At 42.3% G+C, this 15990-nt stretch overlaps 1 protein-coding gene and 1 non-coding gene across 4 annotated transcripts in view; one reads left to right on the top strand and one right to left on the bottom strand.

Moving 5' to 3' along the window:
- The window catches only part of LOC126281785 (elongation factor-like GTPase 1), a 579301-nt gene that overhangs the window by 143563 nt on the left and 419748 nt on the right, over positions 1-15990 (top strand). For all 3 annotated transcript variants that reach the window (XM_049980992.1, XM_049980993.1, XM_049980991.1), the window contains 2 exons: positions 781-914; positions 10557-10702. In XM_049980992.1, coding sequence (XP_049836949.1) covers positions 781-914; positions 10557-10702 — 280 coding nt within the window. The remainder of the gene's footprint in view (positions 1-780; positions 915-10556; positions 10703-15990) is intronic.
- On the bottom strand, positions 7417-7491 carry Trnat-ugu (transfer RNA threonine (anticodon UGU)). The gene has a single exon. It is a non-coding gene; the product is annotated as a tRNA-Thr (tRNA).

Below are 15990 nucleotides of genomic sequence, written 5' to 3'. Positions count from 1 at the left end.
AGTTGGTTCTGTACTCACGTCTGGTATTATCAGTTACTATTATCACTGTACTACAGACTATTTTATAACAACCTTCTGTGGCAGTTGGTTCTTCTCTCTGGTTACATTTTTGATTGTTCTCTCTTTGTTCTTGGCCACAGACATTGTTGAGATGAAAGTATTTGCTTTGCACCTCTTTGATGCATATGTTGCTTTAAGATTGTCCTAGTTTTGTCTGTTTCAGCAGCTGTGTTTAGGTGAACTACCAAATGGTATCATGTCCTCTTCTGCAGGCAGCCCTTCCGCCTTGTGGCTTCACCTGTTTCTCTCCTAGGCTTTGACGTGCATGCTGATATCTGCCTGTTTACAGATATAGCAGTGATGGCCTATCACATCAATTTATACAAGAGCACAGTGTCTCTCAAGGAAGCAGTTTGAATCTGAATCTGTTTTGGATTGATATAGATAATATTATTTCTGTGATAAGGAACCCATTCAATGGTCCTTGTATATGGATGATTTTTTTTTTTTTTAATTTATGTCTCTTCTTCCATCCTCAGTAACCACAAACAATCATATCCAACAGTTAAGATACCAGAGAAATGAGTAGAAAGCACATTTTAAATTTTCTAGTGAGATATCTGTATCTACTTTTTAAAAAAAATCATTGACATAATGCTTTTAATGTAGCTGAATTGTGTACAAGAGGCAGTGTTTTAAATGCCAACAAATCAGTGAGATTTTAGAGCCTAATTCCTGATAAAAAGAGCTACCAATAATTTGTGTACTGTTTTTTTACAGGTATCAGTGGTTTAGAGGAACACATCCTGAAGTCAGCAACATTAAGTTCTACTGTTGCTTGTCCTGCATTTACAGAGCTGTTAGTGAGTGCTGCACCTATTCTCCGAGTTGCTGTAGAGCCAGCACACCCACAGGTGAAACCAATATACACTTCCCAAGTCTATACCTACATTATTTTTTTTTTCAAGGTAATTTTAAATTAGAACTATGTAATTAAGACATGTCAAGTCACAGACAGTCACGATTAAAAGACACTCACGTATAGCTTTCGGCCACATCCTTTGTCAGTACACACACACACACAAGCAAGCACACCTCACACACACATGACTGCCAACTCCAGCATCTTGGGGGATGCAAGAAGGAGAAGGGATAGTAGTGTACGAGTGGGGGGAGAGACAAATGCTGTCTGGTGGAGTATGCACGAAGTTGATGCGAGTTGCATTTGTGTGTGTGTGTGTTTTGTCTAATTTTGACAAAGGCCTTGTTGGCCAAAAGCTAATTGTGTGACAGTCTTTTTGTATAGTCTTTTTGCGACTCTGCATCTCCGCTATATGGTGAATATCCTTTTCATTTAAAAGCGTAAAATTTGGGATTTAAAAATACATAATTAAACCATTCTTTCTAGGTCAAAAATTATATGTAAATAAAGCATGGTTGTATTGCAAATTAAAAAAAAAAAAATGTCAGAGGTACAATTAGTTAGTTAGTTTCATGTTCCATGGATCATTTCTTTGATAAATTGTAATGATGTGGAATGTTATTCTGTTTCCCCAGAACATTTTTCCATATTGCATTACTAAATGAAAATATGTCAGCTTACGAATACGCAATTTGCAATGATTCTAAGTCCAAATGTGGCTGAGCTAAGTTTTTGTAGGAGTTTCAAAATGTGCTTTTCACAATTTTCATCAATAAAGACATATAAGAATTTTAAAGATTCCACCCTATTTATTGTTCCGTCATCATGTGTTATACTTACCATTGACGTGGTACCTCTGGAAGTGCAGAACTGAATGTGGTGTGTCTTTTTAAGACTGAGAGAGAGATCATTCACAGACAACCAGTCAGTGATACTTTTAAGAGCATTGTTTTTTATTTCTTCTGTTGCTGTATGTATACTCGAACTGGTCACAATACTTGTGACATCTGCAAAAGGAATCACTTCTGCTTGTTGTATATTAGACAAGAAGATTATATCTAAAAACAGAGATGATGGGACTTACCAAACAAAAGCACTGGCAGGTCGATAAATACACAAACAAACACAAACATACACAAAAAATTCTAGCTTTTGCAACCAACGGTTGCTTCTTCAGGAAAGAGGGAAGGAGAGGGAAAGACGAAAGGATGTGGGTTTTAAGGGAGAGGGTAAGGAGTCATTCCAATCCCGGGAGCGGAAAAAAGGACAGGTGTACACTCGCACACACCACATATCCATCCGCACATACACAGACACAAGCAGACATTTGTATAGGCAAAGAGTTCGGGCAGAGATGTCAGTCGATGCGGAAGTACAGAGGCAAAGAAGTTGTTGAAAGACAGGTGAAGTATGAGCGGCGGCAACTTGAAATTAGCGGAGGTTGAGGCCTGGCGGATATCGAGAAGAGAGGATATACTGAAGGGCAAGTTCCCATCTCTGGAGTTCTGACAGGTTGGTGTTAGTGGGAAGTATCCACTGTCTGCCTGTGTCCATTCATGCGAATGGACAGTTTGTTGCTGGTCATTCCCACATAGAAAGCTTCACAGTGTAGGCAGGTCAGTTGGTAAATCACATGGGTGCTTTCACACGTGGCTCTGCCTTTGATTGTGTACACCTTCCGGGTTACAGGATTGGAGTAGGTGGTGGTGGGAGGGTGCATGGGACAGGTTTTAAACCGGGGGCAGTTACAAGGGTAGGAGCCAGAGGGTGGGGAAGGTGGTTTGGGGATTTCATAGGGATGAACTAAGAGGTTACGAAGGTTAGGTGGACGGGGGAAAGACACTCTTGGTGGAGTGGGGAGGATTTCATGAAGGATGGATCTCATTTCAGGACAGGATTTTAGGAAGTTGTATCCCTGCTGGAGAGCCACATTCAGAGTCTGGTCCAGTCCCGGAAAGTATCCTGTCACAAGTGGGGCCCTTTTAGGGTTCTTCTGTGAGAGGTTCTGGGTTTGAGGGGATGAGGAAGTGGCTCTGTTTATTTGCTTCTGTACCAGGTCGGGAGGGTAGTTGCGGGATGCGAAAGCTGTTTTCAGGTTGTTGGTGTAATGGTTCAAGGATTCCGGACTGGAGCAGATTCGTTTGCCATGAAGACCTAGGCTGTAGGGAAGGGACCGTTTGATGTGGAATAGGTGGCAGCTGTCATAATGGAGGTACTGTTGCTTGTTGGTTGGTTTGATGTGATGTGGATGGATGTGTGAAGCTGGCCATTGGACAGATGGAGGTCAACGTCAATGAAAGTGGCATGGGTTTTGGAGTAGGACCAGGTGAATCTGATGGAACCAAAGGAGTTGAGGTTGGAGAGGAAATTCAGGAGTTGTTCTTCACTGTGAGTCCAGATCATGAAGATGTCATCAATAAATCTGTACCAAACTTTGGGTTGGCAGGCCTGAGTAACCAAGAAGGCTTCCTCTAAGCGACCCATGAATAGGTTGGCGTACGAGGGGCCATCCTGGTACCCATGGCTGTTCCCTTTAATTGTTGGTATGTCTGGCCTTCAAAAGTGAAGAAGTTGTGGGTCAGGATGAAGCAGGCTAAGGTAATGAGGAAAGAGGTTTTAGGTAGGGTGGCAGGTGATCGGCGTGAAAGGAAGTGCTCCATCGCAGTGAGGCCTTGGACGTGTGGAATATTTGTGTATAAGGAAGTGGCATCAATGGTAACAAGGATGGTTTCCGGGGGTAACAGATTGGGTAAGGATTCCAGGTATTCGAGAAAGTGGTTGGTGTCCTTGATGAAGGATGGGAGACTGCATGTAATGGGTTGAAGGTGTTGATCTACGTAGGAAGAGATACGTTCTGTGGGGGCTTGGTAACCAGCTACAATGGGGTGGCCGGGATGTTTGGTTTTGTGAATTTTAGGAAGAAGGTAGAAGGTAGGGGTACGGGGTGTCGGTGGGGTCATGTGGTTGATGGAGTCAGGTGAAAGGTTTTGTAGGGGGCTAAGGTTCTGAGGATTCCTTGAAGCTCCGCCTGGACATCACGAATGGGATTACGTTAGCAAACTTTGTATGTAGTGTTGTCTGAAAGCTGACGCAGTCCCTCAGCCACATACTCCTGATGATCAAGTACCACGGTCATGGAACCCTTGTCAGCCGGAAGAATGACGATGGATTGGTCAGCCTTCAGATCACGGATAGCTTGGGCTTCAGCAGTGGTCATGTTGGGAGTAGGATTAAGGTCTTTTAAGAAGGATTGAGAGGCAAGGCTGGAAGTGAGAAATTCCTGGAAGGTTTGGAGAGGGTGATTTTGAGGAATAGGGGGTGGGTCCCGCTGTGTATGTTTGTGTTTGTTTGTGTGTCTATCGACCTGCCAGCAATTTTGTTTGGTAAGTCCCATCATCTTTGTTTTTAGATATATTTTTCCCACTTGGAATGTTTCCCCGTATTATATTCAGACAAGAAGATTACTTTCATACATGAGGAAAAATAGCAGACCTAAGTTTGACCCATAGGAAATCCCATATGTTATTTCTCCCTAATCAGAATAACCTCCACTGACGTCATTGGCTGAGTTACTAAGTTCTTTTCAATAGATATTATGTTATCCATCTTAGGTAAGTCAAAGAAAATATCAGTTGGCATTATTTAATGTGTTAATGGTTTTCTCAGTGCAGAAACTTTTCTGAAATCTGAACTGTCATTTACAGACGATATTATTGTTGCTCAGATGAGATAATGTTTTAGAATACATCACCTTCTCAAAAATTTTGGAAAATGATGTGAGTAGTAAAACAGGTCAGTAGTTATTGACAACTCTCTTATTACACTTGTTAGAGAGGTGTTTTACTCCGGCGTATTTCAATCTCTGTGAAAAAATGAATTGATTTAGTGATACACTATATATTTCAGATAACGTGGCCTATTATTAGTATTTTATCCGTCTAATTTAGCATCTGCAGTTGTACATATCAAAATAATCAGCAACCATTTGCATAAAACAAATTTAATTTCTTAAGTGGTTTGCATGTAAAGAAGGAGCTGCTGACAGAGAAGTGTTCTGATGATGAGGTCCCAGTATGGGAGTTTTAATTGTGTGAGAAGGATGAAATATTGTAGCATGAGGAGGAAATGTAGTCCCCTTAGGCATTAGATTGGGAAAGACGTGTAGATGGGAGACACAGTTTATTGAGACTTACTGTACAGAGTTTAATTACGCTGGAAAGGTTACTAACCGAGAGGGTACAGGGCTGTTTGCTTCATATGCTAAACAGATGCAAACATTTTGGTGCTATAATATTAAGGATGAACTAATGTTCATTAAAAATAAATGAAGTATTATTATTAATAGGTTAAAACATATTTTTATAGACCTAACATTAGAGTTGAACAGATAATGAACAAAACCAGGCATCTAAGAAATTCTTTGAGGAACAGGTGTCTGTGGAAACATCGCAGCAATATGCTGTGTGCATCATATTCTTGACACTCACAAATAATGTGATAGTTATAACCTTCTGAAGAAGAACACTAAGTACCTGAACCTGGTCAAGAAATTTAATGTAACTGGTTGCTGATTATTTCACTATATGACCTGTTATATAGGAACAAATATTTATTAGTCTGTTGGAAACACCATTAAATCCTGTTGAGCTTTTATTTGTGAGAGAATATATAATATTCTTCATTTCACAAAGAGAAATTGGTAATACATTCATATGATTGAATTTTATGAGAGTTACTTTTCAACGTACTGCTGTGATATTTCTCTTGAACTGTTTATATTTTCTATTGCATTTAAGGAATGATTATTAAACATATTTTCTGCTTGTTACTAATCATTTATAGCCCTCCCATTTAATTCGATAATGATATTATCTTGTTCTGTAGTGATTGTGCTGTCGTTCATTTCACTACATTCCAAATAGTCTTAAGTCTATTGTCATGTTTGCTGATTTATGACATAATGTGCATGTTCCTTGATTTTAATCACTTTTCTTATAAAATTTTGAGGTGAGTAAGTGACTCCATTAAGAGAAAACAACAATCTCAGAAATTGTCTCTTTCTGATGATATCAAAAAGAAGATAGGTAGATAGAAATCCTTGTACTTTTCATTCCACACATCCATAATAGCAACCCTTGGGGATATGGAACATTCTTTAAAAACAAAAATACATAATACATATTTACAAAAGAAGTGCTCATGGTATCAAAGGAAAATTCTGTTGAAAAAAGTAATAAATTCTGAGACAGAATACAGACAGTTTTGTGAACTAGTTCTGAAAACATTTTCTGAAAACTGAAAGCTGGTTTGACAACCCCACACAGTGGAAATATTTTAGATGTGTAGCTACATACAGGCCTAACCGTATCAACATTGCCACAATAGAGACAGGATTAAGTGATCATGATGTCATCAGAGGGAGGATAGTTACTTAAGTTCATAAACCCATCAACAAGGGCAGGAGAGTGTTTACTCTGGAAAGAACAGAAAAGGAGTTGTAAGCATTCTACTCGACGGTGTATGGACATTATTTAGTTCAAATATGATAGACATAGAGGGATTATAAGCAAAGTTTAAACTTTGGACACTATTCACTGAATAATATATCTTGACTAGGAGTGATGGGTACACCTATGGCCTTTTAACATTGTTGCACCTGATGATGTGACTTTAGACTGCAAAACCAGATGTGTATCAATAAAACAAGGATTTTACTACCTGTCAGCAGATTCTTCTTAACACCATACATTTCAACAGCTGTGAATGCACAGAATAAAAATAATAATAAAAAAACTTTGTAACAGTTTGAACTGATTGTAAATTGCACTCTGTACTGAGAAAGTATATTAAAAACAGAAAAGTGGTACTGTGATTAAATAACAAAATTTTGAAAATGCTGAGGAAGCAGAGATTGTTGCTCTCTTCGTTCAAAGAAAAGGATGTAGAAACCTCAACAAGCAACAATTATTAGAAATTCATGCATCTATAAGAAGTTTGATGTGCAGAGCACATAACAATTTCCATCATTATAGCTAGCAAAAGATCTTGCTGAGAAACTGAGAAAATTCTGTTCCTATGTAAAATCACTATGTGGAGCAAACATTTCTAACCAGTCACTCAAAGACCAGTATGTTGTGACAACAGAAGAGAGCAAAAGTAAAGTTGAAATTTTAAATTTCACAGTTAAAATCAATCTCACAGGAGGGTTGTACAGACATATGATTTTTTGACTATTGCATAAACTCCCATCTGGAAGATATAGAGGTAGGCATCCCTGTCATAGAGAAACAACCGAAAGAGGTAAAAGGAAATAAGTCACCACTTCTCGATGGAATCCCAGTTCCGTTTTGTAGAGAATACTCTTCAGCATTGGCCTCTTACTTAGCTTGCATTTATCAAAATCTCACCCAGTACAAAGAGAAATGATAATTAAATGGACACCCTAGCTGCAAACAGGTGTTGATGTACTTCATTGAGTACATGTTGAAAATGTGTGCCCCGACTGGGACTCGAACCCAGGATCTCCTGCTTACATGGCAGACACTCTATCCATCTGAGCCACCAAGGGCACAGAGGATAGTACGCCTGTAGGGACTTATCCCTTGCACGCTCACCGTGAGTCCCATATTCCCAACATGTCCACACCTCTACATTCGTAGTGCGCCTAATAGATGTTAGCCCGTCATACTCATTACTCGTGGCAGATTAATCTAGCAAGTCCTGTATGAGTTCGAGCATAGCATGTGCGTTCGCACAAGAAGATCAATGGCCAGGAAGCCATATTTTAACTATATATGACGGTAGTATCTGTCATTTCTAGCAAAGCTGCATGTTCACCTATGGTAACTGTTCTTTTGGGAACAGATACTACCGTCAAATATAACCAGTAATAAGTCACAAGTGATGGGAAATTTTCTGGAACTCCCTTATTTAAGAAGGGTAAAATGATGGACCCACAAAATTACAGACCAATACCAATACCCTTAACATTGATTTGCTGCAGAATTATTGTGCGTATCCTGTTTTAATGTAATAAATTTCTGTGAGGCAGAATAGCTTTGTCCACAAATTAGTTTGGATTTTAAATCACTATTCATGCGAAACTCAGCTTGCCCTTTTCTTACACGATTCCTGTGAATCATGGATGATTGACAGCTGGCAGATTCCATATTCCTGGATTTCTGGAAAGTGTTTGACACAGTGCCCCACTGCAGAACGTTAGCAAAGGTCCAAGTATTTGGAATAGGTCCCCAAATATGTAAATGGTTTGAGGACCTCTTAAGTAGCAGATTCCAGTATCTTGTTTTAGATGGCAAGTGTTTCTTCAGAGACAAGAGTACTGGGGTTAGTAGTATTCTGGGAAATGTGATAGTACTGATCTTGTTCATGTACACGTAAATGATCTAACTGATAGGGCTGACAACACTGTAACGTATGGGAAAGTGTCATCATCTTGTGACTATAGTAGGGTAAGGGATGACTTAGACAATATTTCTGTTTGGTGTGATGAATGGCAGCTTGCTCTAAGTCTAGAAAAAAATGGAGGTTTATGCAGATGAATAGAAAAAACAACCATGTAGTGTTCAAAATAGTACTTTGGTTTGCTGCTTGGCACAGTCATGATTATTAAACATCTCTGCATAACATTGCAAAGTGGTATGAAATTGAACAAGTACTTAAGGTTGGTTGTGGGGGAGACAGATGGTAAACTTCAAGTTATTGAGATAATTTTAGGAAAGTGTAGCTCATATATAAAGGATATTGCATAATGCAACACTAGTGTGACCCATTCTTGAGTGTTGATTAAGTATTTGGGATCCTCAACAGGTTGGATTAAAAGAAGACATTGAAGCACTTCAGAGACACGCTGCTAGATTTGTTGCCAGTAGGTTTGATCAGCGTGTGAGGATTAAGGAGATGCTGTGTGAATTCAGATTGAAATCTCTGGAGGGAAAGCGAAGTTCTTTTTGTGAAACGCTATTGATAAAATTTGGAGAACTGGCATTTGCAGGTTACCACAGAATGATTCCACTGTCATCAATATTCATTTCGTGTAACAGCCATGAAGTCAAGATGAGAGGAATTAGGGCTTGTATGGAGGGGTGTAGATAGTTGTTTTTGCCACACTCCATTTGCAAGTGGAACAGGAAAGGGAGGTGTCTAATAATGGTACATGGTACTCTCCACCATGCACCCTATGGCAGCTTGCATAGTGTAGGGACACCCACTACCAAGTTGCTGAACATGCTGTCCATCGTATCTCAAGGCACCTGAATGCCTGCTACACCACACTTGCTATTTGGATCCTAATACCTGACACTAATTTCCTTGAACTCTGGGGAAGTGAGATTGTCCTCAACACATTGTTACCTACCATTTATCATATATATTTTTTTATTTATTGGACCTCATTATTTTCTTTAATGCTTTTATTTTTTATTTCTTTGTGTTCATTCTCCTCCCTCCCCTCCTTTTGTCTCTCTCCTTTTCCGATGTCCTACTTCATTTCTTTATGTCCTACCTATTTGTATTTCTCACTTTGTACTTATCATCTGTGGACTAAAGCTGGTGCAGTATGCAGCAGAGTACCATGTCAAACCTCCAGCTCTCTGTGACACCTCCCCATTCATCTTTGTCTATCCTCATTCTAACTACAGGTGTCCAGGTGTCTGAGTGACATGCAACTTTTTTTAACATTCCCCAGCGTATGCCTCTCTCCTCTCGAGGATGAAATTAGTAATTCCAAAAGCTAGGATTGTGTCATCACTTTTGTTCTTATATATTTCTATCAGCAGTACTAAACATTCTCTCTCGTGAAGGTAAGTCTTAGGGGACATCAAAACAAGCCTTAAGAAGATCCCAGCAGAGAGAAGAAACATTGAGCATCTGAGAATTTTGATGAGGAACATGATGAAACCTAACATCTCAGAAGATTTTACCTTCAATTAATAGTCAGTGTCTTTCACAAACACTCTTGATGTTGGATAATTTGGGTGCTGTGACTTACTACTACCTCCACATCCTGACCCTAGTGAACCTTTCTTTGCAGAGCTAGCCAATGTGTCATATGCTGCCTGTGGTATAATTCAGATGTGGCACCTGGGAGGGGGAAAGGGGGGGGGGTACGGGATAGGCATGATGCTTTCCCATTTGTTGTTAGCTTTGCAGATCTTGGAGCTGCTACTTCTCATTGAAATAGCTCCTTATTTGGTGGTATCATGAGGCTGATTACACCTTGTTCCAGTCTTCCCACCCAGGAAAAATCCCAAGTGGTACTGGGAATTTAACCTGGATGCTCTACTTTACAATCAGAAATGCTGACCACTCAGCTGCAAAGGCAGTGAGTTAATAGAAAGAATAAATGCCAAAAGAAGTCTGTGAAAAACCTCCTTACCAAATGAAGGGACAGTTGCTAAGGCAACCAGGAGTAGTTCACCTGGCACAAAAAAGGTGTTAGATGGGGAAAATTGTGCCGCTGACAAAACTTAAGGCATATAACACTTAATTTTAACCGCATTATGTACAGTTAGTCTGTAGTTGCTTAAAAATCAGTACAAATGGAACTTACTATCACGCTAGTAGAAAATCTGATGACTGTTAAAAAAATGCACATTGAAATGCCACTTTTTTCCAGGACATGCCAGCTCTAGTCAATGGCTTGAAGCTGTTGAATCAAGCTGATGCATGTGTTCAGGTATTTGTGCAGGAAACAGGTGAACATGTGCTAGCCACTGCTGGAGAAGTTCATTTAGACAGGTGCATAAATGATCTCAGAGAAAGGTGAGCCTCTTTTCTGTATTATGTTTATCATGCTTAATATTTGTTCTATATGATTAAAGGAAAATCTCATATATTAAAAAAAATGCTGTGACTTACCAAGCGAGAAAGCGTTGGTAGATAGACACAATAAAAACCACACACACACACACACACACACACACACACACACACACACACAAATCTCAAGCTTTCGCAACCCACGGTTGCTTCATCAGGAAAGAGGGAAGGAGAGGGAAAGACAAAAGGATGTGGGTTTTAAGGAAGAGGGTAAGGAGTTGTTCCAATCCCGGGAGCGTCTATCTACCAGTGCTTTCTCGCTTGGTAAGTCACAGCATTTTTTAAATATATTTTTCCCATGTGGAATGTTTCTTTGTGTGTGTGTGTGTGTGTGTGTGTGTGTGTGTGTGTGTGTGTGTGTGTGGTGGCTCAGCTGTTCAGTGAGTGGTCTACTTTAGCACCTTCAGTGGGGTTTTTGCTTCATCAGGAAAGAGGGAAGGAGAGGGAAAGACGAAAGGATGTGGGTTTTAAGGGAGAGGGTAAGGAGTCATTCCAATCCTGGGAGCAGAAAGACTTACCTTATGGGGAAAAAAGGACAGGTGTACACTCGCACACACACATATCCATCCGCGCATACACAGACACAAGCAGACATTTGTAAAGGCAAAGAGTTTGGGCAGAGATGTCAGTCGAGGCAGAAGTACAGAGGCAAAGATGTTGTTGAAAGACAGGTGAGGTATGAGCGGCGGCAACTTGAAATTAGCGGAGGTTGAGGCCTGGCAAATAACGAGAAGAGAGGATATACTGAAGGGCAAGTTCCTATCTCAGGAGTTCTGACAGGTTGGTGTTAGTGGGAAGTATCCAGATAACCCGGACGGTGTAACACTGTGCCAAGATGTGCTGGCTGTGCACCAAGGCATGTTTAGCCACAGGGTGATCCTCATTACCAATAAACACTGTCTGCCTGTGTCCATTCATGCAAATGGACAGTTTGTTGCTGGTCATTCCCACATAGAAAGCTTCACAGTGTAGGCAGGTCAGTTGGTAAATCACATGGGTGCTTTCACACGTGGCTCTGCCTTTGATCGTTTGTACCCGTGTACTCTTGTAACTGCCCCCGGTGTAAAACCTATCCCATGCACCCTCCCACAACCACCTACTCCAGTCCGGTAACCCGGAAGGAGTTGTTCCAATCACGGTAGCGTCTATCTACCAGTGTCTATCTATTTCCCTCTCCTTCCCCTTTTCCTGATGGGGCGGCCGTTGGTTGCGAGGGCTTAAATTTTGTGTGTGTGTTTGTGTTTGTTTGTGTATCTGTCGGCCTGCTGGTGCTTTCGCTTGGTGGGTCGCGTCATCTTTGTTTTTGGATGTATTTTTCCCATGTGGAATGTTTCCCTCTATTTTATATAATAGAGAGAAACATTCCATGTGGGTATATATATATAATTAAAAACAAAGATTCCAAGACTTACCAAGCGGGAAAGCGCCGGTAGATAGGCACAATAAATAAAACACACTAACACACACACACAGAATTTCTATCTTTCGCAACCGACAGTTGCTTCTTCAGGAAAGAGGGGAGGAGAGGGAAAGACGAAAGGATGTGGGTTTTAAGGGAGAGGGTAAGGAGTCATTCCAATCCTGGGAGCAGAAAGACTTACCTTATGGGGAAAAAAGAACAGGTATACACTCACACACACACACATATCCATCCGCACGTACACAGACACAAGCAGACATTTGTAAAGGCAAAGAGTTTGGGCAGAGATGTCAGTCGAGGCGGAAGTACAGAGGCAAAGATGTTGTTGAAAGACAGGTGAGGTATGAGCGGCGGCAACTTGAAATTAGCGGAGGTTGAGGCCTGGCGGATATCGAGAAGAGAGGATATACTGAAGGGCGAGTTCCCATCTGCGGAGATCGGATAGGTTGGTGTTGGTGGGAAGTATCCAGATAACCCGGACGGTGTAACACTGTGCAAAGATGTGCTGGCCATGCACCAAGGCAAGTTTAGCCACAGGGTGATCCTCATTACCAACAAACACTGTCTGCCTGTGTCCATTCATGCGAATGGACAGTTTGTTGCTGGTAATTCCCACATAGAAAGCGTCACAGTGTAGGCAGGTCAGTTGGTAAATCACGTTGGTGCTTTCACACGTGGCTCCTCCTTTGATCGTGTACAACTTCTGGGTTACAGAACTGGAGTAGGTGGTGGTGCTAGGGTGCTTAGGACAGGTTTTACACCGGGGGCGGTTACAAGGGTAGGAGCCAGAGGGTAGGGAAGGTGGTTTGGGGAATTCATAGGGATGAACCAAGAGGTTACAAAGGTTAGGTGGACAGCGGAAAGACACTCTTGGTGGAGTGGGGAGGATTTCATGAACAAAACACACACACAGAATTACTAGCTTTCGCAACCGACAGTTGCTTCTTCAGGAAAGAGGGGAGGAGAGGGAAAGACGAAAGGATGTGGGTTTTAAGGGAGAGGGTAAGGAGTCATTCCAATCCTGGGAGCAGAAAGACTTACCTTATGGGGAAAAAAGAACAGGTATACACTCGCACACACACACATATCCATCCGCACGTACACAGACACAAGCAGACATTTGTAAAGGCAAAGAGTTTGGGCAGAGATGTCAGTCGAGGCAGAAGTACAGAGGCAAAGATGATGTTGAATGACAGGTGAGGTATGAGTGGCGGCCACTTCAAATTAGCGGAGATTGAGGCCTGGTGAATAACGAGAAGAGAGGATATATTGAAGGGCAAGTTCCCATCTGCGGAGTTTGGATAGGTTGGTGTTGGTGGGAAGTATCCAGATAACCCGTATGGTGTAACACTGTGCCAAGATGTGCTGGCCGTGCACCAAGGCAAGTTTAGCCACAGGGTGATCCTCATTACCAACAAACACTGTCTGCCTGTGTCCATTCATGCGAATGGACAGTTTGTTGCTGGTCATTCCCACATAGAAAGCATCACAGTGTAGGCAGGTCAGTTGGTAAATCACGTGGGTGCTTTCACACGTGGCTCTGCCTTTGATCGTGTACACCTTCTGGGTTACAGGATTGGAGTAGGTGGTGGTGGGAGGGTGCATAGGACAGGTTTTACACCGGGGGCGGTTACAAGGGTAGGAGCCAGAGGGTAGGGAAGGTGGTTTGGGGATTTCATAGGAATGAACCAAGAGGTTACAAAGGTTAGGTGGACGGGGGAAAGACAATCTTGGTGGAGTGGGGAGGATTTCATGAAGGATGGATCTCATTTCGGGGCAGGATTTTAGGAAGTTGTATCCCTGCAGGAGAGTCACATCAGAGTCTGATCCAGTCCCGGGAAGTATCCTGTCACAAGTGGGGCCCTTTTAGGGTTCTTCTGTGAGAGGTTCTGGGTTTGAGGGGATGAGTAAGTGGCTCTGGTTATTTGCTTCTGTACCAGGTCGGGAGGGTAGTTGCGGGATGCGAAAGCTGTTTTCAGGTTGTTGGTGTAATGGTTCAGGGATTCAGGACTGGAGCAGATTTGTTTGCCACGAAGGCCTAGGCTATAGGGAAGGGACCGTTTGATATGGAATAGGTGGCAGCTGTCATAATGGAGGTACTTTTGCTTGTTGGTGGGTTTGATGTGGACGGATGTGTGAAGCTGGCCATTGGACAGATGGAGGTCAACGTCAAGGAAAGTGGCATAGGATTTGGAGTAGGACCAGGTGAATCTGATGGAACCAAAGGAGTTGAGGTTGGAGAGGAAATTCAGGAGTTGTTCTTCACTGTGAGTCCAGATCATGAAGATGTTGTCAATAAATCTGTACCAAACTTTGGGTTGGCAGGCTTGGGTAACCAAGAAGGCTTCCTCTAAGCGACCCATAAATAGGTTGGCATACGAGGGGGCCATCCTGGTACCCATGGCTGTTCCCTTTAATTGTTGGTATGTCTGGCCTTCAAAAGTGAAGAAGTTGTGGGTCAGGATGAAGCTGGCTAAGGTGACGAGGAAAGACGTTTTAGGTAGGGTGGCAGGTGATCGGCGTGAAAGGAAGTGCTCCATTGCAGCAAGGCCCTGGACGTGCGGGATATTTGTGTATAGGGAATTGGCATCAATGGTTAGAAAGATGGTTTACGGGGGTAACAGACTGTGTAAGGATTCCAGGCGTTTGAGAAAGTGGTTGGTGTCTTTGATGAATGATGGGAGACTGCATGTAATGGGTTGAAGGTGTTGATCTACGTAGGCAGAGATACGTTCTGTGGGGGCTTGGTAACCAGCTACAATGGGGCGGCCGAGATGTTTGGTTTTGTGAATTTTAGGAAGTAGGTAGAAGGTAGGAGGGCGAGGTGTCGGTGGGGTCAGGAGTTTGATGGAGTCAGGTGAAAGGTTTTGTAGGGGTCCTAAGGTTCTAAGGATTCCTTAAAGCTCCGTCTGGACATCAGGACTGGGATTACCTTGGCAAACTTTGTATGTAGAGTTGTCTGAAAGCTGACGCAGTCCCTCAGCCACATACTCCCGACGATCAAGTACCACGGTCGTGGAACCCTTGTCAGCCGGAAGAATGATGATGGATCGGTCAGCTTTCAGATCACTGATAGCCTGGGCTTCGGCTGTGGTGACGTTGGGAGTAGGATTAACATTTTTCAAGAAAGATTGAGAGGCAAGGCTGGAAGTGAGAATTTCCTGGAAGGTTTGGAGAGGGTGATTTTGAGGAAGAGGAGGTGGGTCCCGCTATGATGGAGGACGGAACTGTTCCAGGCAGGGTTCAATTTGGATAGTGTCTTGGGGAATTGGATCATTAGGAGTGGGATCAGGATTATTTTTCTTCGTGGCAAAGTGATATTTCCAGCAGAGACTACGAGTGTAGGACAGTAAATCTTTGACAAGGGCAGTTTGGTTGAACCTGGTAGTGGGGCTGAAGGTGAGGCCTTTGGATAGGACAGATGTTTCAGATTGGGAGAGAGGTTTGGAGGAAAGGTTAACTACTGAATTGGGGTGTTGTGGTCCCAGATTGTGTTGACTAGAATTTTGAGGTGTTGGGGTGAGTGGAGCTGGAAGTGGGAGATTGAGTAGATGGGAGAGACTGGGTCTGTGTGCAATGAGAGGAGGTTGAGGTTTGTTGGAAAGGTTGTGGAGGGTGAGTGAGTTGCCTTTCCGGAGGTGGGAAACCAGGAGATTGGATAGTTTTTTGAGGTGGAGGGTGGCATGCTATTCTAATTTGCGGTTGGCCTGTAGGAGGATGCTATGAACAGCCAGTGTGGATGTGAGAGAGGAAAGATTGAAGACTTTGATTTGGGATAGGAGTTGACGGGTGTGTTCATTGGCCGAGTCAA

The sequence above is a fragment of the Schistocerca gregaria genome, chromosome 7 (genome assembly GCF_023897955.1).
Source record: "Schistocerca gregaria isolate iqSchGreg1 chromosome 7, iqSchGreg1.2, whole genome shotgun sequence".
In the NCBI taxonomy this organism is placed as follows: domain Eukaryota; kingdom Metazoa; phylum Arthropoda; class Insecta; order Orthoptera; family Acrididae; genus Schistocerca; species Schistocerca gregaria.
Note: the sequence above shows the minus strand (reverse complement) of the source record. Positions and strands in the feature narration are given on the sequence as shown.